Source organism: Perissodus microlepis, chromosome 16, assembly GCF_051167445.1.
Source record: "Perissodus microlepis isolate ML-2025 ecotype Zambia chromosome 16, ASM5116744v1, whole genome shotgun sequence".
NCBI classification, from domain to species: domain Eukaryota; kingdom Metazoa; phylum Chordata; class Actinopteri; order Cichliformes; family Cichlidae; genus Perissodus; species Perissodus microlepis.
This window is the reverse complement of record NC_140476.1, coordinates 19,064,815-19,091,600: the sequence shown is the minus strand read 5'-3', so window position 1 is coordinate 19,091,600 and position 26,786 is coordinate 19,064,815. Positions and strand designations below refer to the sequence as shown.

At 40.7% G+C, this 26,786-nt stretch overlaps 1 protein-coding gene across 1 annotated transcript; it reads right to left on the bottom strand.

Annotated features, from left to right (window-relative positions):
• Nucleotides 1–1,519: 1,519 nt before the first annotated feature.
• On the bottom strand, nucleotides 1,520–26,786 carry fstl1b (follistatin-like 1b). The gene is made up of 11 exons (XM_084907978.1): nucleotides 26,629–26,786; nucleotides 26,426–26,482; nucleotides 12,214–12,315; nucleotides 11,962–12,091; nucleotides 6,426–6,458; nucleotides 5,942–6,072; nucleotides 5,286–5,404; nucleotides 4,818–4,930; nucleotides 4,087–4,197; nucleotides 3,910–4,004; nucleotides 1,520–2,948 (listed from the first exon to the last, which is right to left on the bottom strand). The coding sequence occupies exons 1-11, from the start codon at nucleotides 26,629–26,631 to the stop codon at nucleotides 2,907–2,909; spliced, it is 936 nt and encodes a 311-aa protein (XP_084764104.1). The 5' UTR covers nucleotides 26,632–26,786; the 3' UTR covers nucleotides 1,520–2,906.

Genomic DNA, 26,786 nt, shown 5'->3' with positions numbered 1-26,786 from the left:
CTGGATAGAAAAACACAATGGGCCAGAGCCCAGACCTCAACATTACTGAAAGAGTTCAGGTTGTGTTGAAGCATAAAGGTGATGATACCAAGTTTCCATTTTGTTATAATTGTACAAACTCTGTTTTTGCATAATATACTGAATTTCCATTTACGTTGGCCCATATTTAAATAAATCCTCTATTATCCTTTTTAATAAACTAAATATAAAGGAATAAGGGCTGGTACAAAACTTTTGCACAATATTGTATATCCATTTTGCCTAACTGGAACAATAAGTTGAATTTTTACATTATTTCTTTCTTTTTTTTTTTTTAAACAAACATCTATTTCTGATTATTAAATCAGTTTTTGTCAGCATGAAGGATACCATTTTTCCAATTTCTGCATAGATGTTCTGCCATTCCTCCAAGAGCATCTTCTTTTAGTCACTCTTTGATGGAAGAGCTGCATTGCTCTACCCTTCTCTTTGTAACATACTTCAAGCAACATACTTGACCATGTTATGGTGATTGTTTTCTTCTTTAGAAATCCGTTTTTACTTTTGCTTTGAGATATTCCTCTAATGACAAGCCTTGGTCGGCTGGCTATCTTCTTGTTAAACAGCATTGTGGTATACCCACATACATTCATGGTGCCACCTATTCTCTCCTATAGCCTCATGGATTTCTCTGACCTTTTCACCTTTTTGCATCACTGTTGGAACTGCATTCATATTGACGCCATTTTAACCAAAGAATGCCTAAAGCTATTTTTTCATGTTCTTCAGTAGACTTCAATTTTGTGCCACAGAAAATAGTCCACATATGTCCAAATTATGCAATATCCGCTGTACTATTTGCATTTTGCTCCACTGACAACCCCTGTACCAAGTCAGAAGCGCTTGTCTGTTATTCAGAGGTAGATTTCGGGAGTAGGTCAATGTCTGCAGTGTCACTTTAGCAAAGCGATTGCAGTAGATTTAGTTGGTGCATTGTAAAATAAACACACACACCCTCAAAAAACAAACCCCCAAAAGTCTACATTACTTAATCAGCCAAGTAAATGGATGGAACATAAAGCATGGGATGGTTCCTTGATAAGTTTTACTTGAAAATGTTATTTCATTTAAATAATGTATTACAATAGCCCGTTAGGCAAGAGAAACTCCAGTTAACATTTAGAGGTAAAGACAACAAATGAGTTGCCCTTTCAAGCTGTGCAAGACTAGAACAACCAGCAGTCACTGATTTGCTGAGATGAGCACCTTCATGTAACTATAGGCACAGCAATACCCTCATTGGTCTCACTGATTGGTGCTTTTTAAGTAGGAAGTGCAATTTTTTAATGTGATTCCCATCTGTACTGGCAACCAGTCCAGTGGTGAGATTACTGGCTCACTGCACTTTGGAAGACAATGGAATAGCTTAATAGCCAATGATTTAAACTTTTTCCCCACTAACAGTATCTCATAAGTAAATCTGGCAGATAAAAGCACAAAAACGTACGCGCACATAGACACAAACAAAATGACAAAGCTGTGTTGTGGTGAATGGGCTTTATTGGCATACATATTCCTTACAGTCTCTGCACTTTTAGTGAAATATAAAGATTCAGCTTCAACTTAGTAATGCAAATTTCACACACATAGGAAATAGAGTCACAAAGCACTAGTTTGATGCCATCTTCATCAAAGCACACTCGTTCTTGAAACGCCACGTGGCAAAAAAAAAAAAAAATCCTATGTGCAGGTAATGGTAGCGACCTGTAAAGTTTGCAGGTCTAAGGCACTGATTTCTGGTGTTTAGACATCCCAATTCAGATGCAGGATTTCAACAAATGAACACATTAAACAAACCGAGCTACTCTCAGCGTCATAATTGAAAATCGCACACACGCACACAGACACACACGCACACATTTCATATGCACCAGGTTATTGACGCGCCTAAGCTACTTCCACTGACAGTGAGGCTAGTCCTTCTGTTAAGAGTGATATTGAAAGCACAGGTATAGTGTCGTTGCTGGGTCCAGAGTAATGGCTTACCTGGATAATTTTGTACATCATTCAAACACTTCATCTAGACTTTGGTTTCAGTTTTCACCATGCTATATTCAGATCAGGTCTCAACGAAAGCTGGACCACTACGTCTCGGAAAAGTAAGACACACATAGAGGGAAATGTTTAATCCCTCACAAAAAGAAAAAAAGCACCAGAGAGACTCTACTAAGTATAACATGGGAACAAGATGAACTCCAACTCAAGCCAATAACATAATGTATATAGAAGCAAACTTTTTTTTGGCAGCAATGTTATTATTTTAGCCGTAAGATACAAATAAATTCATGGTTGTGGTTGAACTAAAGCCTAAGAAAGCTAAAGAGAATGAAAGAGAAGTGCAATGGTCAGGTAGTGGCCTACTGTGGCAGTTCTATAGGCAACAAAATTTTAAAAAGCACTAGTAGCTCTACCTTGTTATGCAACATTCTGACAAGAGGTTGTACGAGGCGCCAAGCAGTCAGTTTTCTGTGTACTCAGCGCCTATATTTAAACAACCCTCAACCTCACTACCTTTTCAAACAGTGACTTCCATATTCCAAAACAGTGATAACTTGACAGTTTTCTTTTCGTAATAACTGCAAAAATATAAGGATTGTAGTAAAAAAAACATAAAACAAAAAGCAACCCCGAGGCTAGAGTAGGGGTGCAGTAATACAATCAAACATGACAGTACTCAACACAAGGGAATCCACTGATACGTTTTGATTGAAACTAACAAACATCAACACAAACACTTAAAAATGTAAAAAAAAAAAAAAAAAAAAAAGGATAATAATTAACAGAGCAGAGAAACATAATAAAGTGAGTTAAATCAAGTATGGAAGAAGGATGATGGCGTGCACCCTCTTCTTTCATTGCATTCCAACTTAGGCCTCCTTTGTGCTGGCCTTCATCTTCTCCACTGTCTCCTATGTTTAAAACAGGGAAAAGAAACGTGAGCTGACTAAAACAGTATTTCTGGAAATCGCACGCCTTTCCTGTTAATATCAGCACTGCATTTGTTTGAAGGTGAATTTGGTGTCACCTATCGAAACTTGTACACACGATAAACCACATTTGTTTACAGTGGCACTACAAAGTATTCCTCTGGGGTGCAGAGTACACGGCTTTGCTGACTCAGTCATGGCCTCAAGCCAGATTCCTAGAGCTACCTTGCGGACATCACGGTTACATTCACGCACACAAGCAGACGCACAAGCTACAAAAACAGCAATCTGCAAAAGATTTTTTACTTTTGCAGATTGTTCTAAATACATGTGCCAATTAGTCTACTCCTACTAAACCTAATGCACTGCCTGTGAATCAAAATAAGCAAGAAACGTTAAAGGAAGATGTCAACACATAAATCTGTTAAAGGTAAAAGAAACTCAAGCATTGATGTTTTTTTTTAAGGCCATCTGCCCTACATTTCATATCAGCAACATCATTTTATGGCTCTAAATTTGAAAACATCGCTCTCCTTTGGATTTATTGTTTCACTTGTTCTGTCAGAAGCAATAAAGCTGCTGATACTGTGGCTCGCCGAGCTCTGCCAGGTTGGAACGCATCAAATATTTACACTGACCTATTCCTCTGTCGGTTGTATTGAGCAATTTGATTTGAAAGGAACTACAGGTAATCAAGGAATATAAAAGCAGGCACGAGGCTATTGGCTCATAAAGGTTATATTTAGTGGACTTTATAACCAATTCTACAAGCAGTGGACAGTGAATGAGCTTTGGAGTGCAGTAGAACCAAGTGGGGAGAAAAGCAAAAATTAGGTTCTAAGGTTGGGAAAACACTTATAATTTTTGATTTATCTTGTCTTTAACTCGACTGATATACTGTACTCTTTTTTTTTTTGATGGGATTTAGTTTACAGATACACACCTGGTGCTTGTTGAGCTCGGCCACACGGAGGTTCCACTCCTCCTCAGTCATCTCCACTCCAGCATCTGCTAAGTCATCCACAGCTGGCTGGTTATCTGGTCGGATTACACAACGGTTAAGTGGAATGTGTGCGTGTAAACAAACAGGATAAATGCCATTTTCAGTATTTTTTTTTACCAGTGCACGTCATGGCGGTGCAGACCCAGTTGCCACATGCACAAACACAGCGGTTGCACTCCACCTGGGTCTCTGCTCCGTCCTCATATGTTTCATCCTCCAAGGCACATTCTGCACAAAGATAAAGAACACGCTACCTAGATAAGGCCACAGATAAGACTCTAGTAGAACAATAAAAGTTTTACATTGTTACCAATTTTATGACTTGCCAGCATTTTAAAATGCTGCATCATTCATCCACCAGCATAACCACAGTGTCACATTCTTTTGGTTACTTTTGCTTAGTCACAAACACTCAGCAAAACAGCCAATGCCAAGCATAAAACCTTTGTGTGTAAACTGGAGAAACTATTATGTAAAAAGAGAAAAAAAAATCAAATGCCTTAACCAGGCATGAAAATCTTGATTTGCATTTGAAATTTTGCATGTGGACTAAAACCAGAGTTTACACAGCTAACAGTTAGTTCACCAAATAAACGTGTGCGTCCTTGAATCTGGTGTAGCTCCAGAGTTAAGTCAACCGCAGCGACTGGCTGCTGGAGAAATGCCCCCTCTTCCTGTGAACTTTATCCCAGATATATCAGCACCAGTCAACTGAACAGATTGAAGGGCTGAGTCTCAAAATCCTAAGAAAACAGCAGCTGCACTACTGAGCTTTCTGTGCTTCGGTCAATTTATATAGTAGATCTAATGGTGTGCTACATTATGTCAAAGTATGACTCCAAGCTCACTCTTCTCTGGTGGATTGAAGCCAGGCTTCAGGCAGTTAAGAAACTCATCAAAGCTCAGCTTCCAGTCGGCATTCTCATCGGAAAGCTCAATGAGGGCATCAACACACAGGCTCCTGGGGAACGAGAAGCACACAAACACAGAATAAATATTAGCTGTTACATACAGTAACAGTGGACCATTACAGAAACAATGCAAATGCTGTAAAAATCATTTTGATAGCTGCTTTTCTTTTTTTCTCCACAGAGTGCAGGTGTTTTTGCCAATATGGTTTCCCACAAGAGGCCTGCAATGATGTTTGCTCTGGCCAAGATCAGGTTCAATGACTTGTCTTAAAATAGTGCTGCAGCACAAAGATAAGATTTTCTACGCACAAGCAGTACCATTGGAAAAATAAATATTTGAAGGCTCTCTCACCTCTTCCACTTCCACACTGTTTCATAAGCATGCAAACTTGCAGACACACTAACCGGAGCAGGTTGTTGCTCTCCTGGTCTGCATAGGACTGCAACTCCACAACTGACTCGTTGTGCTGGATGAATTTGAGCAGCTCTGAGGAGTCCAGCTGAGAATCACCACTGTCATATGACTGCAAACACACAGACTCATGTGCATGAGGATTGAACACAAAGAACTCTGTAAGAAGTCATTTGGGGTTCTGATCCACAGGCTGGGTAGGCTGTAGCGCTACATTAACATTTCTATTCATTTATTCATTTTTTTTAAATGACTAGTTGTTGTTCAAACTGATTTAGCATCCAAGCTGACTACTGTTTGACTACTGTACATGGGCTTCATATATGATGATGAAATAAAAAAATCTAAAGTTTTAAATCGTCCAACACAAAAACCCCCATCTTTTGCTATAATGGCATTCATGTCAAACCATGGAGAGGAAGGGGCCTTCCTCTGCAGAACAAAGTTCCTCATTAAACTGAATTATCACCACCAGCTGACTCGCTTGAAAGGTCTGTCACATGAATAATTAGACACAGTCCCAGGCAGCTTTAAAAAGCAGGCGGACTGAAAGAGGCCCGCGTGGACAAATAAACTGGGGTATTCTGTGAAAACACTGGTTTTGGAGCAGTGGTGAGCATAAAAACAGAAAAGGGTTAATTCTGCCTACCTTGAAGTATTTGAGCAGGATGTCAGAGAAGTTGGAACCCTTGACAAACCAGCCATCTGGGATAATCTCAGTTTGCAGCCACTGGATCACACGAGATCTTAACTCGTTGCGGTCAGCAGCATAGCAAACCACTGCAGGAGAGGGGATATTTCCAGAAGTCAGCAGCATGAATAAATAACCCAGTACACCTGGTATACTGTGCATCGGTGTATTCAGGCTCAATATGTTCTTTCAGTTAGACCATAAATGTCTGCTACTGTATAGCACGTGTGTTAATAAACTGTAACCCATCCATGTAACCATGGACTAGACCTTAATATGCCAGTACAATCCAGTGAAAAAATTACAAATACCTTCAGTTGTAAATTAATTTATATGTTTATATAAACCGCAAACCTGATAAGGATAAGCGGAAGAAAAAGGATGGGTGAATGGATGTTTATATAAGCAAAAAGAGCATGCACGCACATACACATAAGCTTACCTGGACTGGCAGCGGCATGTTCTGTTTTCTTTTCTAAAGGTGATTTGAAAAAAAAGAGAGAAAGAAACAACATTTGATACAAAACCTGGAGAACATTATTGGAGATAAACATGTCTGTCACTGAACAATTGGCCAAAGGTCTGCAAAGAGCATGCTGTGACATAATGATTTTCCCTCGCTGACCTTTCTGTCACCGATCAATGTCCAGGCTAGCCTTCTTCAAGTTCTGCATTTTGTTTTCTTTCTTTGTATCTTTCTTTCTAGTTCCTCATTTTTGTTATTCCTTTGTGATTTAATTTTTATGTTTGATTTTCTTTCTGAAAATCAATGTAATTTCTTTTCTTTTCAGACTGCTGCTGGACTTCATGACACACACTGAGCAGTTCTTCTCCCCGTACTTCTTTTCTCTCCTCACATGTTTATACACCACTGCAGTATGCCACAAAAGTTTTGTTTTCTCTCTGCTTTAATCTGTGTTTTTGTCCTGCCTCCCTATGCTGTCTTTTTCTTTTCTTGTCTTTGTCTTTCTCCTCATCCCCCAGCTGGTTGCAGCCGATGGCTGCCCCTCTCTGAGTTCGGTTCTGGCGGAGGTTTCTTCCTGTTAAAAGGGAGTTTTTCCTAAGGGATCTCCTTATTGTTGGGCTCTCACCAGAATATTGTAGCAGGGCTCTAGACTAACTTTTTGCCATGGGCATACCGGTACGCCTAACTTTAAAAAGTTAGGCGTACCGGCACAAAAGTTAGGCGCACACAAATTTTATAATAATTTATATAATATAATGTGTTTTTCTGGATACACTGTGCTTTTTCAGCATTCAAAGATTGATGACACCGTGTCAGAGCACTGGCTATGAATTTCAGAAGGATCAGGCCTTAACTTAACAGAAAAGTTAGCAATAGTTCTTTTCCTATTACAGCTACATCCACTTCTGTCGTGCCTAGGCTGCTCACTAGGGCTGGGTATCATCACTGATTTCTATAATCCATTCGATTCCGGTTTTCAAAGTCCCGATTCGATTCAATTTAGCCTCAGACAGTCAGAAATATTATAATTCTGATCATTTATCAGTACTGACTTCATCAGAATTGTGAACATCACAGCAGATGCCTTTGTGTGAAAGTAACTGAGAATAAAACACAGAAAAACATGAAGGAGATTTTCCTGGTCTGGCTTTTTATAGCAGATAACCTTAAAAATATTCTACAATGTTCTGCATATAAAGTTTAAATTTCTTCAGTATTGAACAACAGAAAAAATTGGCTTTCTTGTCCGAGGTCATTTAAGTGAAAAAAAGAAAAAGAAAAGAAAAAGACAGCAGCCGACAGCGCTGTAAACAACGGTAGACTGGTGGGTAATAAGCGAATGAATAATACAGAAAACAGAGATTGGAGACGGGAAACTGTTCTTGAAGTACAGAGAGAGATAGAGAGAGAGATAGCTGTGCATGGAGTGTGATTTTAATAGTCGTGGAAGCAAATCAGCAAAATTCATGACGACATTGATCAAATGTGAAGCGCAGTTTGCTGCTTCTTTTGCTGCTGGCTCGGTGAATTTTGGTTGGAGAGAGACAAAACCTGCAGCTCAGAATCAGCGCAAAAAGACGTAATCACAGCGCGGACCGGACGCATCAGAATCGCTAAGCTCCGACAGTGTGTCCGTCTACGGGCCGTCGGGTGAGAAAGCCGAGAAAGACAAAGCTGATTCTGATGCGTCGGTTCCGCTCTGTGTTTACGTCTTTGTGTGGAATCCGTGTACCTGCTCTCATTTACTGTTTGGTTGTTGTTGAAATGGTTTTGTGAGCTTTAATCTGAGAATCTGGCGTTTCTGGCAAAACACAGTTATATTTAAAAGTCGATTCAGGATTAAATTTTTAATTTATATATAAATGACATTTGTGATGTGTCAAAAATGTTGAATTTTGTTTTGTTTGCAGACGATACAAATTTTTATTGTTCCGGAGAGAACTTGAAAGAATTGGCTAAAATTATGGTTACTGAAATGGAAAAAATTAAAAAATGGTTTGATGTAAATGAGTTATCACTGAATTTGGAAAAAACAAAGTTTATGATATTCGGAAACCGTGTAAAGGAGGAAGAGATAGTATTATCTATAGAGGGAGTATTAATTGAAAGAGTGACAGAATTCCGTTTTCTGGGTGTAATAGTGGATGACAAGTTAACATGGAAATCACATATTGAACATGTTAAAAAAAAGTTGGCTAAAAGTATTTATATCCTGGGTAATGTTAGATATATATTAGATTACAAGACAATGAGAATATTATATTTTTCATTGTTTCTACCCTATCTGAGCTATTGTGTTGAAGTATGGGGGAATACATACGTGACTAATATGAAACCATTATATTTATTACAGAAGAGAGCGCTTCGAATTATGCATAATGTTAAATATAGAGAACACACCAATAATTTGTTTATAAAATCGAAATTGTTAAAACTAGAAGACATAGTGAAATTACAGACTTTAACTATTATGTTTAGGGCGAAAAATAAAACACTACCTCTTAAGTTACAAAGTTTATTTGTATTGTGTTCAGAAAATGGGGACGGCAGAAGGAAGTTTTATTTTAAGCACCGGTTTGCTCGAACCACACAAAGGCAAATGTGTCCAACAGTCATAGGCATAAGAAACTGGAATTCTCTCAGTGATCATCTTAAGTGTTGTATAAATGTTTCTCAATTTAAAATCTGCTATAAGAATAAAATGATAAACCAATATGAAGAAGTTGAAAAGAATAGAATTTAATTGTAGAAAAATGATCCTTTTAGTTTGATATTTAGTGGTATTGCTCATTGTTGAGTATATTGTTCTCTTCGCTTTGTTTTGTTTTGTTATGTGCAGAAAATTGTCATAGTGTAATTTTGGTTGCCTACTTGTATTATCACAGATAGGGGGCAGGTATCAATAAGAATTTATTCTTCTTCCTGCTCCTTTTCATGCATGGAAACAGTGTTACTTTAATTGAAAGGAAGGTTGTGTATGGGAATGCATTACTGCTGTACCATGTGTGAAACAAAAAAGTAAATAAATAAATAAATAAATAAATGAATTGATATCGCTTTATTCAAGCTACTCACCTCCCACTTCCACCTGCACTTTCAACTGGACCACGGCCAATCAGAGAGGTCCCGCCCCTTACTATCTCTGATTGGTTTAGTCCACGATAGGGGCAAAATGTTTGTCTGTTGTTGACCACAGGGAAGGTTGCAGATTTTTTTTTTTTTTTTTTCGCTACCCGAACAGTTGGTCGCACAGGTGCAACCAAATATTTTTTTTAGTCGCACCACTGAAAAATTTGGTCACATTTGCGACCAAATTGGTCGCACTCTAGAGCCCTGTGTAGGTTCTTCTTGGGGAAGCTGTTTTTGTGATTTTGGGCTATATAAATAAACCTCAACTGAACTGAACCTCAGCTGAAATTAGTTTCAGAATTAGTTTTGCTTATTTATTTATTTATTTATATGTATTATTCGCATTACTGATGTTGACAAATTTGACGAAAGCATTTTAGATTATATATCACAGATTAAGGTCCAGTTAACTAAACAACTTCATGTCAGCAGGGACCAGCAGGGAAGTGAAAGTTCACTCGAGATCAGATAAGATACTAATATTAGATATATGAAGAGGTGGCTACAGGGCAGAGGTGTGATAAAAATGATAGTGCAGTGTCATGGAAGGGGACATTGTATGACTGTCAACCCAGTCACCTCAAATTATCAGTTCAGTGAATGTATGCTAGTTCAGAGATCACATACTAATCAGTTTAATTGCTTACTATCAGCGCTTTCACAATTAGTCGGGTGAGCTAAATGACATTACTGAAAAGGGGCCAAATTGGCCTTTTTAGGCCTCCCATTGTCACATCTACTAGATCTCAGGGATTCACTTATACTTAAGCTTCTACTCTGTACCTGACAGTCCGGCAGGGCGATGTGGTGTCACCGCTGTTGTTCAACATCGTCATCGATGCGATAATGCGCAAAACATTCGAGGGCCGCCGCGGAGTCCAAGCTTCGACCGATCTATTTATCACCGATCTAATGTTCGCTGACGATAGCGCCATTTTTGCCGAAGACGACACTGAGGCGACTCACATCCTCTATGACATCGCCCGGCACTCCAAACCGTACGGCCTCAAGATTAACGCCGAGAAGACCAAAGTCCTGACCACCGACGGCTCACCAGCGATCGTCCACCTCGACAGTGTGCAGATCAAACAAGTCCAACAATTTAAATATCTGGGGTCCCTCGTCGAGGAGAAGAAAGTGGCATCATCAGTGGAGATACGCTCCAGAATTGGGCAGGCGGCGGCAGCGTTCGCTTCCCTGCGCTGGTGCGTTTGGAAGAAGAACAACATCTCATTGGCGACAACGATCCGCCTTTACCGAACCCTGATCCTGCCCATTCTACTTTACGGCGCGGAGACGTGGACAATGCTCAAACACGACCTGAGCAAGCTCGAAGTTTTCCAAATGCGTTGCCTTAGATGCGTTCTCGGCGTTTCCCTTTGCGACCGTCATTCGAATGACACCATCCTCACCAGCTGCGGCAGCCAACCGACGATCGGCGACCTAATCCAGCGCCGCCCCCATGGCCTGGTTGACCCGCCCCACCGATTGGAGGGTGCATCGAAATGCACCAAAAAAGACATGGATGAAACATATCCAGGATGATTTGAAGGCCTTTCGACTTGACCTCGAGCAGGTAAGACCCATCGCCTTAGATCGAAAAGCGTGGAAGATAATCGTTGGTCAAGCAAGAGGAACCTGCGGCACCTACAGCAGCGTACTGGTTGCACAGCCGACCGCCGCCGCTGGTCGCCCGCTAAAGGACAAGAAGGAAGAAGGAAGGACCTGACGGTAACCTATGACTCTGACATTCGGTGTTATGAACACAAGATTTTTAGTCAGTGTTGTTAAATTCCTCTCTAGTAATTCAGTCATGACAGGTTTCAAACTGTGTTTTCATCTTTTCATCTCTATAGCATTCTTGTGTTATCTTGGCTTCCACTGCACTCTAAACAGTCAAATATTTCATTTTTGGAACAAAAAAGAGCTGAATAGTATCAATTAGCTGCAATAGACTGCCAGCCTGTCCATGATGTAACCCACCTTTCACTGTATTACAGTGGGGATATGCTCCAGCATCCCTAAATTAGATATGTGCAAGAAAATCAATGGTTGGACCAATCAGTGCTTGAATCAGTGCTTAATAGGTCAGTTGAATGAGAAACCTGATTTGCTATGTCCTATCCTATCAAAATGTTGTTTCTGTGTGTACATTTTTTAAATTGTAAAAATTAAAAAAAAGAAAGAAAAAACCCTGAAAACCGTTCAAGGCAAGAAAGATGATGATGTTAAAAAAACATTTTTTAGCAAAAAATCATTTAACAATTTTTGAAAAATACATTTTCAATGTCAAACATGAAAATTATGCAACTTCCATTTCCAAGGGCGATTGTGTGATAATTATGCCGGTTTGAACTGTTTTATCAACATTTGTTATCCGTACCCTTGCAGTGTCCGTCGTGTGCCACTTGGATCTTCAGGCCAGTCAGACAAGCATCTCTGTGGAGCTCACAGTGATTCCTGTAGGTCTTACCATTGCTGCCACATACTGACCTCTTGTGGGGCTTACAGCTCTGCAAAGAAACAAAGTGCAAAGGGAATGAATGTGAAGTAAAACCAAAGGGAGTTTGTAATCCAAATCTATTATTTGGACATATATTGCTTCCTTGCGTAAAAGCAATGACCCGACACTCACCTCTATGCACAGACAGCTGGGCTCCCCCTTCTCATTGACAGCGCACTCCCTGCCGGCCCCGCAGAACACATTGGCACACACTTTGCTCTTGGTCTGCACCTCCTGTAAGGCAAAATAAGTTTGTGATGGTTGAACACAGGGTGGCGCTGTTGTGCTTTTCAAACAGAATAGCCAATCAAGTCAAACAGGAATCTGCAAACGGGATCCAAAACACAAATATTTAACTTTCACAATAAGCCATGTGGAACCAAACTCATGTCACAGATAAAGAGATCGTTTCGCCCAATTAACTGACAAGAGTCTGTCCCCTGATGGCATCCGAGATGAAAGCTCTTGCACTGCACTCAGTCTAGGAGGTGATGCTTTTTGTATCTGTTTCCTATCTTTTTTAGCAAGATACCAAGAATTACTTAAATCATTTTGGTAAATAAGCTCAGTTGCCTTGTGCACGTAGTGGTTCATAATGTTTCATTGGAGACTCTGAGGAATCCTCAAACAACTGACTGCATTTCAATTTTATTTGTTCCTTTCTCATCAACATGATAAGCAAAAAAAGCAATATTTATGTGCTCAAACAAATGTGTCCTGGTTTATTGCTTATCTTTGTTGTTTTTTTATGTGTGTGTTAGTATCTGCACTTTTAATGAGGTCTCCAGAGCTGTCTGAATTGTTGCCCTGTCAGTGACAGTTAGACTTGGATCCAGAAGTCGGCATGAAATAAGGCAGAATACAGAAAACATGTAAGTGGGATAAGTTCCTGCTGGACCATGCTGCCTCCTCGAAAATACTCTTTTTCTTTCATCCAAATGTCTCCAGCAAATCTGTTTCAGTTAAACCTCCTTTTCTCTCACATTTAGCGTGTCTCATTCGCTCTCGTTGACACTCATGGACACACACACCGTCTCATTTGCTCGTCTTGACATCTTGTGTTTGCTCATTTTAGGGACTGCCAGCAGACTCAAGAAATGAGCTCTAGCAACCAATCAGAAGACGCCAAGTGGAGCTCCAAGAGCTGGTTTATGACCCTCATTACCGCCTCCTTTCCCCATCTGTTTGTTTTTGTATATGTGTGCCATTGTGTGTGCTTGCATTTGTTTGTGTGCGTACTTGTGTGTGTACAGGGTGTTTCCACATCTGGAGTCTGAGCTGTGTTTTCCTTTAGGCCCATTCCCATGCAGTGCAAAATCTTTTCTCCTACCCCCCCCCCGACTCCACTCCTGCTCCCTAAGCTGCTGTTTCCTGTAACAGCGAGACAGAAGTTGGCCTTCTTTGTGTGCCTGCACGTGAGCTGGCTTCCAACTTTGTCTCTCTGTGTATGACTGCAAGGTCTGGTATGTAGGTCAAAATGAAGGTGGGATGTTGTTACTGAACCTTCTTGAGCTCTCATGATAAAATGTAACAGGATGGATCTCAGAGCTAAAGGGATGACAGTGGGGGAGCAGTCACATGCAATCATCACAGTGTAGCAATTTTGACTCAAAACTGGTGAGAGGAATTCGGTTCTATGCATGCTTCAGAGACATATACATACACACACTTCCTATCCTAAGATGAGGTCATGGAAAAATCTTCAAAGCAACCCCCCCGGCCTTGAACATGTTGGACAATTCAGTTTCTCAGACACAGATGGGCAAGAGGCCTGTTGAAACCTGCAGAAACCTCCACCGAGAACATGAATAATAGATGGGCTCCTTAAGATGAATCTGGTACAAACACAGAGCTCTGTCTGTCCATCTCCCTCCTAGCAGAACCAGCTGAGGATATCTGACATTTAGCTAATGAATACAGAGGTAGAAGGTCCCTTTTTTTGCAGCTGATTCAAGTGCTTTGTTGCCATAGTGAGAACATATACCGGCTTCTTTTGATTACAGAAGTGTCAGTCAAGTAAGCCAGATGGAAGAAAGCCTCAAAATGAGATCTCAGCAGGGCTCTTTGGACATACAGTGCTGTGAAATAAGTATTTCTCCCTTCCTTAGTTCTTTTTTCATGTTTGTCACTCTTACATGTTGCAGATCATCACACCATTTTTTTCATTAGACAAAGATAACCAAAGTACAAATATACAGTACAAAGTGCAGTTTTTGAAATGATGATTTCATTTATGAAGGGAAACCAAACCTACCTGGCCCAATGTGAAAAAGTAATAGTCTCTTAAACCTAATAACAGGTTGTGCCACCCTTCGCAGCAAAAACTGCAATCAAGTGTTTGTGATAACTGGCAATGAGTCTTTCACATCACTGTGGAAAACTTTGGTCCACTCTTCTTTGCAGATCTGTTTTAAACAGATAATTCATGCTCGAAAACTGATTCAAGTCTAATTCCAGTCCCAACGCTGACTAGGCCACTACAAAACATTTTTTTGAGTTTTTGCTGCCAGCGGTGGCACAACCAGTTATTAGGTTTATGGAACATTTACATTTCTTTCACACAGGGCCAGATAACCTTTTTTCTCCCCTTAATAAAGTAAATCATCATTTAAAAATGGTATCTTGTATCTTCTTAGGTTATCTTTGTCAAATATTAAAATCTCTTTGATTATCTGAAACATTGAAGTATGCCAAATATGCGATAAAATAAGAAATCATGAACAGGGCAAACACAGCACTGTATAAAACAAGACTGCAGAAAATAACAGATGAAATAGTCTCTTCGTGTGTTCTTGGGATGCCACAAACACAGTGCATAAAACATGCATGGACAATGCAGAGGGATAAATAAAAACTACACATAGCAAATGTCAGAGACATATGGTCACATTTCATGCGTCTAAGAGGAGAAAAATTAGTAGACTTTTAAATCCCCAAATATTGGTGTCACCTTTACTCCTACAGGGAGTTATTTGGAGTATTATTTCTGCATGCTATTCTATATGCTGTTACAACACAAAAGCATAAAAGCTTAATTTTATTTACTTGAGTGTTAGTAGCCTGAAAATATGAGAAGTTTTTTTTAATCATTGTTGTTATCACTATTTTACTTTATTTGGTAAAGAGCTTCCCATGTTTCCCCTCTTTGAATCTTTATGTAGTCCCAAATTCATACGCTGAGATTAATATCAATGTTTTTATCCAAGTGGGTATCACTTTCTGTTTACACATTGTAGGGACTTGGCATCAACCTCACCATAACTAAAAGGCACTCATTAACACAGTCACCAGCAGAGCAGACATAAAATAAGACATGACACAAAGTCAGCACAAACAAAAACACACCCAGTATGCATGTCCTAGATAAATTATTATTTTTAATTTACTGACAACAACTGCCTTCTTTCCCATTTAAAACCAATCAGTGTTCTCATAAGAGACTGGTGAATCATACCAGAGTCCTTCATACAAAGAGCTTCCCTAAGCTCATTACAGTCAATACGGACACATTTCACAGCTCACGACACTAATCTCTTGCCCCCGCGTTTCACGTTTTCTATTTCAGTGTTTTAGTCACGAGGCTGAAATGACTTAAAGGTTTCTAAAAGACTTTTTTTTTTCCTCCAAAAACTCTTTGCATCATTTCCATCTTTTTATATCAGCGTGGCAACTCTCATTTCAAGTTTTGCTTTCATTTCTGCTATTCTTTAGTTCTTTCTCTTGTCATCTCATCTCTAGCACCATGCCCTTTTACAGATGCAAGACACGTGTCTGTGAACGAAGGCCAGCCTTGAAGAGCTAGATGGAAATCAGAGGAGGAAAATAAGAGAATAGTAAGAGGCTGAATAAAAGGAGAAAGTTGTGAGGACAGTCTGAATATTAAGAAAGAGGTGGGTAGTGAAGAAGAGGAGGGGGGCATACGAGCATGTTATATGGCTCATTGATGAGGCGGACTTGAGTTAAAGTGGAACACATCCTTGCTTTAGAGAACAAAATGCCCTTTTATCTTTTATCCAATGAAGACAACAGTGAAAAGGCACACTAACTAAAGGCACCTAAAGGCACCTTGCGCAACACATAAAAAGCATTAGAACATCTGCTCTGCCTTTGCACGCCTTTCTTATCTCTGTGTCCTCAAAGACTCAAAACAGTACAAGCAGCAGCATATTTGTCTGTATTTGCATGCTTAGTGTGTGTACCTTCAAATATCTTGTAGATGTTCCACTAATCGAACAAGCCGATCAATGCCTCTCTCCTGTTGATGTCATTTACAGCCACCGTGAGCACTTCTCATATTGCACCCTGCCCCTTATTAGCATAGAAAACATTAACCTAGAGATTGCACTGAAGTCCCTGCCATAGATATGCCTACAACAGTGAAGAGAATAATGGAAGAAACTGCAAAAAAGCAGTAAGTGCAATAAATACAGAATGTGGCATTTCTAATAATACTAAAAGATTAGTTTCATCTGTTTGATTGGATTAGTTTTGGACACAATAAATCTAATTCAACAAAATCCAATACAACAAGCCTGCAGTTCGACTGTTTTCACATAGAGCTTCTTTTGCCTGTCTGCTGTGTTCGAGAGGTGTTGATTCAGCGCTACTTTCACTGTGTAGGCTGTACTTTCTGGTGCTGTTCATTCGTATTGCATTATAAAAAGGTACAGGGTAGATCAGCTTGAGCTGCTTTAACATCTGTATGACACACAGAGTTTCATCAATATCTGAATGTGAAAGGCTCGAAAAGTCTTTTCAAGAAGTTTGGATTTAATGCACGGGTGTAAGAGACACCTCACTGTAAATGATGCAGGCTGGGCCACTTGAAATATTGAAATGCTGAATAACAATGAAGGAACTACAGCACACTGTTACACATGCTGCTGTCGTGCTGAGACACCGATAAGGCTTCGGTTTGTGAGGAAGCAGTGGAAATATTTACAGTGATATTGAAATCTAATCTAAGTATGCACACAGTTGTCTGTTCAATTTACTGCTTATAAAAAGCATCTATTTCCCTGTATTTACATAACAAACTGGCAAATCTGAAGAAAAATGAAAACTATCACAAGCAAAAAAACAAGAAAGACTACTGAAATGAGAAAAATAACAACTAAATTATTTTCATTTGATTAAAAAAAATTAGCTTTTTCAAAAACATATCACATTCTTGCACAGAGTTGGTTGAGAAAGGTTATATAAAAAGTCTTACATTTGAATATAGGAGTGAAGGAAAAGTTCTAAACTTTAGAGGAAAAGGTAGATTTTTTTTTTTTGTTTGTATTGAGAAGAGCGAGGCTAGTACCAGTCACACAGGCCTACAGAACAATTAGCGTCCTCTGGTCACTAGATAATAATATCTATTCCCAGACCAACTGGAGGTTTCTGGCAGTCAAAACATTGCAATCGCCCTTAGTCTACATGGAATACACTCACTTGTCTGCCAGCACTCACCAACTGCTTGCCGAGCAGGAGTGAAATGTAGTGTAATCCAAAATGTACACAAAGTTAAAATTGTGCTGTTTGAAATGTGTTGGCTGCAGTGCGAATGTTGAGGGTGAACATTCTCCGTTTCCAGCTGTCTTTCCTTCAAAGTAATCTGCTAGTGACCAAAGCAATCACAGGGATCTTTTCAGTGCAGCACCGTCTTTGTGACCTATTTCACCTAGCGACAGTCAGGAATGCACATTCTTGCCTAGTGACTGGAGATTGCTGGGGGTCAGAGTCTGAGGCCTAAGCTACAAAAAGCTAGGCTGTTGACTGCAGCTTCAGAAGTGCTTCAGAGACAGTGGTTTCTCCTTTCATATACCTCCCTCCAAGGAGGTGCATAAGTCTATTTAAACAAATGCTGACGTGGAGGAGATGTGCACTAAAACGTGATTTTACTTCGAGCGAGGCAATAACAGTGACAGATAGAGACAGTCAGCATGACAGATGGACAGGCAAATGCATGGACGCCCCCCCCCCTTACCTGTAAATGCAACTGAGTGTTTTACAAGAGTTTTCATGTAACAATGAGGTGAAAAATTAAAGAAACACAAGACTGAAAGGCAGGAAATGTAGACAAGCGACATAATCAGGAGAATGAGAAGGTAAGAGGGGTTCATTCCCGAACCATGTAGTGCCTCAGCTGGAACCCGACCCAGTTTGCCTTGAGCCAAAATCTCCTCAGTATTTGGGTCAGAAAGGTGGCCCTGCTCTTCCCCTCTCCAGCGTTTTCCCCATGGTGTCCCTCCAGCTCTAGATTGTCTAACACTCTTCAGCTCCATCAAACATGAGTCCATGCCAGGGGCAGACAGAACAGGGAGGGCTCAAAATTGAGCAACTTGTTTCCCCTTAACTTCTAATCAGAAGAGAAGTGGAGCGCAGCCAAAGAAGAAAACCACTTACCCGATAAACTGCAAGCTAACTGCGATCCAGTTTACTCCCTTAAGGAATTTTAACGAGATGATGGGAAAAAATATTATTTTATTTTGGTTTTGAGTCATTACAGAAAGCTGTCTCTTTTGCCTTCTATAATTCACATTGCTCCATTCTCAGACTCTGTTGCCTTTCCCCCCTCTGTGAATCTGTGCCTTCATTTATATCAAATCAGTTTCAGTCTCATTTCTTCTGTACTTGACAGCCTCGTGAGATCAGATGTACAGTAAAGCCTCCACTCAGAAACAGGCAGTCAGCCCATCAAAAAGACACGATCGACTGCCATGCTTCCTTTCGGCTCAAATATCTGCTTAGTATTTCATGGATTACATGACAAGTGATCGCCAGCAGTTGAGAGCAGTATGTGTCCTTGAAATAATGAGGCCAAAGAAGAACTAATTTGAGCGGTTTATAAGAGCACTAGGGGTGGTCTCAAATGTTCTCTGAGGGACCGGGTCCGAGATTAAATCTTCAGAAACAAAAGGGCTCAGGGTAACGACCAGTTTACAGAGTTCTGCCTGTTATTCTCGTCCCTGTTTCTTATTCAGTGTAAAAGGAATGCACCAATGGACAGGATGATGTCACCCCAGTCTGCAGCCTGTTATTTTACACCCAGCAGCCTCATTGTTCAAAAGCTGAAATGCAGCAACTAAACTGAAAAGAGACATGGGGGGAAAAAAGAAGAAATAGAAGAGGGAGATAACAGAAATACACGGTAAGATAAGTAAAGCAGAGAAACAGAGAGGGTGAGAAAATGGAGAAAGCAAGAAGTACAAGACTAAAGAAAAGCAGGAAATAAGTCACCATCTGGGCAGAGCAACATCTGCTAGCAGTTAAAACGTCACCAGAGAACACAAAATGCTGTGAACGCAGCACCGCCCCAGGCCCGCCCTCCCCTGTTCACCCCGCTGTCACTCTGCTCAGACAAAAACGTCCCCTGTCCTCACTACCTGCTTTATCTTAACCTCTAGTCAAGTTTTCTTTCTTATCATCATTTTCAATAATTTCTCATCTATTTTGCCTTTAATTTTTTAATCCCTTTCTTTGACTCTTTACAGATAATCTTGCTCATTTCCCCTTATCCTTTTAAACTTTCTCTCTTTGCTCACTTTGTCACCTTTCTTTCCCCTCTGAACCACCCCCCACCCCCCTCTGTTCTCTGCATTTTTCCACCACGAGGAAGGGCAAGTGAGGGGGATGGGGAGGGTGGGCCAATGCAGGCTCACACTAAGGCTAGGGGAATGAACAGACTCCCTGCCCTCCTCTCTGCTCCCTCTTTGAGGCCAGTGTAGGGGCTAATGTCGAACGCTTTTGTACAAGGGAAAGTCCAATTAGAGACTGCAAGATGTGTTTAGTGTGTGTAGACATTTCAAACCTGTTGTGAGATCAGACCTTTATTATATTTAAACAACTGTATTTTGCCTTCCTTTTAATCAAAACCTTTCAAAGTATGTCAGGATACAGCGAGAGAAGAAACAATCAAAATGTTATCTGATTCACAGAAAGTAAATCAACTGTTTCATTAAGGCACTGTGGCCACTGTATCAGGCGCATGTGTTCACTAGGGGTGCAACGATACTCGTATTGATATTGAACCGTTCGATACAGTGCTTTCGGTTCGGTACGCATATGTATCGAACAATACAAAATTTTTAATTTATTTTATCAACTTTTCTTCTGACGATGCTGTCTGTGTTGAGAGCTCAGTGGATCTGCGTTCGACTACTCCGCCTAGGCTGCACTGTCGAGCACAGATCCACTGAGCGCAGAGCAAGCTAGCAAGACAGAGCTAAGTTCGTTGCAACATGGCAAATTGAACCTCCCCCACCCTCATTCAGATCTGGCCTTTGGAACTATTTTGGTCTTCATGTGAAGTATGACCCTGATGGTAAAGGCATCATGGACAAAAGTAAAACAGTATGTCGGATGTGCCAGGCAATGCTCAATTACATGAGTGGGAACTACTGCGTTAGCGCAGTTAGCTCATTAACTTGTTGACGCCGTCCAGCCCCACGCACGGGGCGATCCGCGGTAGCTCGTTAACGGAGATTTGCCGTGTTGTGGCGTTAACGTCATTTCAGATTAACGCTGACAGCACTAGTGGGAACACAATGAATATGACTGCACATTTACTCCGACATCATCCTAGTGCAGGCAAAAACAACAAGCACGCATGCTACAAACTTTACCCGAGTCATTTAGACAGCCGTTAGCACATGATTCTCCTTATGGGGACCCGATATGTTTAATATGCTGCTGAGAATATAGCCCAGAAGAAGCGTATAGTATAGCTTTTATTTTGGAAAGAGCCATTTCTCTGTAATAAACTCTCTTTTCCAAAGATGAGTGATTTCTCAATCAGATAGAATTATTATTTTATCCCTTTGTTGTTTCAGCAACATTAAATTTAAAAACTGTACGTTTGAGATAAAAATATATATTTAGAATTTTAATAAAAATCAAATTAAAAAATATCGAACCGTGACACCAAAGTATCGAACCGAACCGTGAATTTTGTGTATCGTTGCACCCCTAGTGTTCACGTATTCCTTGTTAGCACAGATATCCATTCAGCCAATCATATGGAAGCAAACTGACATATTTAGGCAGGTAGACGTGGTCAAGACAAGCTGCGGAAGCTACAACTAATTATTAGAATGGAGGAGAACGGTGATTTAAGTGACCCAGACTGGTCTCGGAATTTCAAAAACTGCCAAACTTCTGGGATTTTCCAGCACAACCATCTCTAGGGTTTACAGAGAATGGTCTGAAAACAGAAAATCTCCAGTGAGCAGCAGTTCTCTTGGTAAAAATGTCTTGATACCGTTTCAGGCTGGTGGAGGTGGTGCACTGGTGTTGGGGGATAGTTTCTTGGCTTCAGCCTACCTGAGTACTGGTGCTGACAATGTCCAGCAGGATAACACTACGTCACAAACCTCAGATCATCTCAAACACATCTCCTGAACTTAACAATGAGATCACTGTTCTCTAATGGCCTCCACAGTCACAAGATCTTTTTTCTGCAGACCATCGTTGTATTTTGGATCATGTGCTATATAGACCAAGCAATCACCTGGGCTCAGAGAACTTAATTGGCAGATTAAACAGTAATGAAATTTAGCATTGTTGTAATCTAAGAACTTGCAAGTAACACTTTTTCATGGTTCTTGAAATTCCTCATGACATTTTAAATTACAGATTTTTAGGACTTCTTTTTCTTTGGGTTTGACAATCAAAGTCATCCCCCTGCTTTGTATCGTGTCTCATTCGTACTGAAATAGACGGAGAAAAGAGCCTCTCACTATGTATCAGTCACGGCTGAGGTATTTGAGCTATAAATGATCAAACTGAATGAAACAGTCATCTGCGCACTCCAATCTATTCAAAAATCTTTTTAATTAGCGAGCTTCACAGTATACTGCAGTGAGGCTAATCATGGGATGTTCTTTTAACCTTTTGTACTTCAGCTTTCACTTGCTACCTGTTCATGCCTTGAAGAAGACTGAAAGGGTGCTAATTAAAGGGACTTTTTTTATGAAGAAGTGGCTTCCTTCCACACATATTAACCACATTTTTGATCGCTCGAAGAGCTGCGGTTGACACGTTTTTTGACCTCTGCTGAGCTACATCAAATCCAGCTTAAACTAATTATTTTATTACAATTGTTCATCCTGCAGATTACTTTCTCAGCTGACTCTTTAGAGAAGTAGGGTGTGTTGTAAAGGGAAAAATGTTATGTCCTAAAGCAGTGGTCCCCAATCTCCGAGTTGTTTGGTACCAAGAGTTGAGGCTCGGGAATGAAATGTATGGTTTTCAGGGTTTTTATTGGTTTTTATTGTTAACTTGATTTCCTTGGGTCTTTTCACATTTGTTATGAATAAATTTTTTTTGGTACCGGTACTGCTTTTATTTTGTTGTATTTATCCGCGACACCTTAAAGGCCAGTATATTGTCAGACATAAACTGGTCCAAAAAAGGTTGGGGACCGCTGTCCTAAAGCATGCAACACACCCTGGTGTAGCAAACAGCACCAACACACTCATAGTACAGTGACTCAAATCAATGAAATGCTTTTATTCAGCACCGGTGGTGGTACAATACCACCACCAGAGAAAAACAAGCTCCATCAAAGATGTTTTGCCCCAAAGGAAGAAAAAAAAACTATATATTTTTAACCATCATTTTTTTTATGTTAGGGTGTAATTTACTGAATAACAGGAAAATTGACAGATTTCTGTAGCAAACAGGCTGTATGTGGATCAATCATGGTTGTGCGCACAGTCACCCTTTGCAGGCCCTTGAGCAAGGTTTCTGCATGTGATAAGAGAGGTATGCTACATTATAGAGTGCTCTCTTATCACATAGATCACAAGAAAATGGAAGAGTTACAAAAGCTCCAAACAGCCACTTTAGCCTCTATGTTTTTTGCTCAGTGTTGGAAAACAGCAGTGTTCGCCTGTTGATCATTCCTCCTACAGTTAAGCCTGTTCAACAGAAAAAAACTGCATTTCATATGCAGGGCGTGATCTCTCTTTGACGGGTCACTGGACACAGAATAATCTCTGCTGGAAGTAAATATTTGTAGAAGTTTTGTTTTTTAAGATGTCAAGCTCACAGTGATGTTCATTACATTTTCCAAGAGCTTAAAGTGGGCAGAAAAGCAGCAAACAGTCAGTCATCAGTAAATTACCTACTTTTGCTTTTTAACTTTTATGATTGAAAATGATGCATTACCTCATTCTTTACAAAATGCTCAGAGAACCCTTTGGTGCCGGTCTTTGTCATTTGCGTGGGTGCCTGTGTTAATTTATGTGTGTCAGGCCTTTGAGTGCAGAGTACCGGTAATGATAAGACACCAGTACAGCTGCTAAGCTAAATGAGGACTCCTTTCAAGCCAAGCCAAGAGCGAGGAGAACACACTGCAGGGACGTGAAACGTAACACACCTCTTCTTTCTCTACCCCCACACCACACAGCCAAGTCTTACCTCACTCCCAGTCTGCCTGCTGTAATTGCATGACATCTCCTTCCTGTTTTACATCACTATCTCACCGCCCTGAACAATCTCTGCACGGGATCCATGACTGAATGTCGAGCTACAGTAATTAGAGCAGGCTCGTACGGACAGAGGACACGGCGTCCCCTCATGCTTGTGTTCTCTCCACCTGGGCAGATATTTTTAGCCCACCTTGTATGGGAAAGAACAAGCATCAACATGGCAACATGGCGGGTTGCCCGAGAGCATTTAGCTCAATCAGGGTGCTGCAAATCCGGGGCCAGAAAGAAAAAGGGATCCAGCTCCTTCATTTTTTCATTTGTTTTCTTTGTTACATGAAATGTTGTCCTGGCGAACTAGTCTGGCTGCCTGTTGATGCCAGAGCGCCATAAACTAAATTAACCAATGTGTCATTCACCGTGGATGATGCACAATAACACAATAACACTGCATGCCATAACAGCGGAAATATAAACACTCTCCTTCCTCTGTTTATATGTGGCTGTGCGCACACATGTCCCCCGAGGCCGCAAAGTCTTACGACTTTCACTATGCCTGCATCCGACCTCATTTGCATATCAAGCTCCTGGTGTGTTTGAGTAAGACATCAAGGTTTTTTTCCCAAGATCCATATCTGCTTTCCAGCCCGCGGGCACACACACAAACAGAGTTTTGAGTCTCGACCCCGGCCACCCTGTCACACTGCATTTCTGAGCAGCTTATCTTCACACGCAGCAAATTCTCACCTCAAGAAGCACACATGCATTCGCCTTCTTAATAAATCAGGAGTTAGTTTCCACATTTTAATAGCCTAAACTCGTGCCAGCAAATAAAAACACAATCGATCCTCTTTTCAGTGATCTTTCCAGCTTTTTTAGTGATGTGTAGACAGTCAATTTAACATGTATTCCATCGTTGATACACAAGCTAAATAGATACCCTATAGGCTCAGATTCACCTCTTTGCTGCAACTTGTTGAGCTTCTTTAGACAGCACGCTGGTATGCCAGTTCAGGCCCTTCTCACAGCCTGTCAACAGGCCATATATTATCAAGATAATTACCTTTGGAGAACAGATGCCTCTTTTTTTAATGGGTGCCCATTACTTTGTGGGTCCACCCAACAACAACTGCCGTGTGTTCTATCCCATCGAGGACATACCTCACAGATCACGGCCATAGATTCAATTAGGAGGCACACAATCCCACATTTAACAGCCAGCGGGTAAAGATAGGAAGAGCAGGGGAAGGTCAGCCGGGGTAGCCGGCACATCAGTCTATGAGCAATGTTGCAGTTCCGACACTAATGGCCATCTGCATTAAGCCATAAAGACAGGCTCGGCCACAGATAATTGATTTATCTTTCACATGTGGCATTGCTCTAATCTGCTGAAAAATCCCTCTAATTAGGCTACAGTTATTACCGTGTTTATATCATCCTCCTGTTATTGTTGTGCCGGTCAACAGAGGAGTCAGCACAAAGCCAGGTGTTCAACAGCTGTGTCCACTGAGGGTCCAGGCCATCATCAAGTGCCACCTGGCATGTGTGTGCTTGCTCGTTCTTCGAGGAATAATTTGGGACATAGAACAAATGACTTTTTGCCAAGTTATATGAGAACATCCATCCTGCTTTCAGGTCTGCATAATAACTAGGGAGGTACAATGAGCAGCTGGTTGGCATAGATTGCCACAAAAGCTAGAAACAAAGGAAAAAGAATCATTTTTACAAGAGACTATGTGCTGGATCACAAAGACATTCTTGTAGTTTGCTTTCTTTTTTTTTCTTTTTTTTACTCTTGGATATCTTGATAGCTGTTTCCATAACTGTAAATTTGTTATTCTTGCACAATCACAACAGACATCTCAAAACAGGAAACTTGCCAGTCTTCATGCTCAGCTCAGCTAACTGACTGCTAGGTTTACTTTTAATCATATTTAGGCTTACTGAGCATCCACCCCAGACAGTAAGCTTCACTCATTCTTCAAACCCACTGACATATACGAGCCCATCTGTCTCCCCTGTGAGATGCTTAAACTTTAATAATTGCATGCTGTTTCAGTTAATCATTCTTGTGTGCAATCGGGCCACCTACTAACAGCACATCCTGGTGTTTACCTAGAGAGGAGACTACTTAGCACTGCAGTGTGATACCCATGAGGTGAGCATTCTCACAGCTCTTGAGGCACTCACTGCCCTGCAGACAAACACACATGCTCCCCGACCAACCACCAAAACAAACATTATGCCATTAGAGCAGCTGCCAGTTGGCACCAAAACACCCTCCAGTATTGATGAAGAGTGTCATCCCCCCCAGAGAGATTTGTGAAAGCTAAACACAACCCCACCCATTCTCCTTCACAGCTGTCTGTCACTCCTCTCGTCCTCTCATGGCACATGTCAACTTTTGTTGAGATGTTACCTTCAAAAATCACAACTCAGCAAAACAAAAACAGAGAATAGGTGAAGGACTTCTCTTTGTGCGGTCAGCAAACAAGATGGAAAATGTGAAGGTTTAAGAAATATGTGCGCTCACTTTTCCAGTGCCTCATGGGTGCAACCTCGTTATTAACAACAATACCCCAAGTGGAAGAAAGCAAAGTAGTCAGAATGTGTCTGTAATGACGCTCATGATTGCCGTAATTGTGTGGTTCCGCTTAGGAAGATAAACAATCCAGCCTACATCACATAGACACAATACAGCCTTGAAAACCCAACGATAAATGGCCCATTTTCACCAATAAAATACTTTTTTTTCTTCTTCTCTTTTTCCAGATGTGTTCAAGCTCAACAAAGCTGTTGTTTGGCTGCCTTGTCTTTTTGTTTTTTAACGGTTATAAAGTGTTCAGTACAGGCGTAAAACGGCTGATTCCAATATGAAGCCTCGCAAAGACAACTGTTTGAAGAAAAGAAAAATAAAAGAGCAAACTTACCTCCGCGTTGTACAGAGCTACGGAGAGCAGAAGGAGCACAGCCACACTTCGGAACATCTGGACAAAAAAAGGAGGGGAAAATAGAGAGAAAGTATGGTTTTATGGGAAAAGAATGAGCCAACGACAGTGTCCATCCGTTTTCATACCATTCATATTGTCAAGACAAACTTGTGGAAAAGCCCAATTTTAGTCCTCTACATTACCATTTTATGTTCGGCTTGGGAAATCTGCTCGGAAAAGGGGTGCTGGTCCGGATATCTGTCGGGACGCAGTCGAGCAGAATTGCCGAGATTTCAAGAAATTTGAGGAGCGCTGAGGAATTCCTGCCAGTCCGTCAGTCTCTCCTCCTCCTCTCGTCTCA

Excerpts from the sequence above, each read along its gene's own strand:
- fstl1b (XM_084907978.1), bottom strand. Across the intron at positions 5,405-5,941 it reads TCCTGCTCAAATACTTCAAG|TCATATGACAGTGGTGATTC; the intron begins GTAGGCAGAATT and ends GTGTGTTTGCAG. Across the intron at positions 4,005-4,086 it reads CACCGCCATGACGTGCACTG|ATAACCAGCCAGCTGTGGAT; the intron begins GTAAAAAAAAAT and ends TAATCCGACCAG.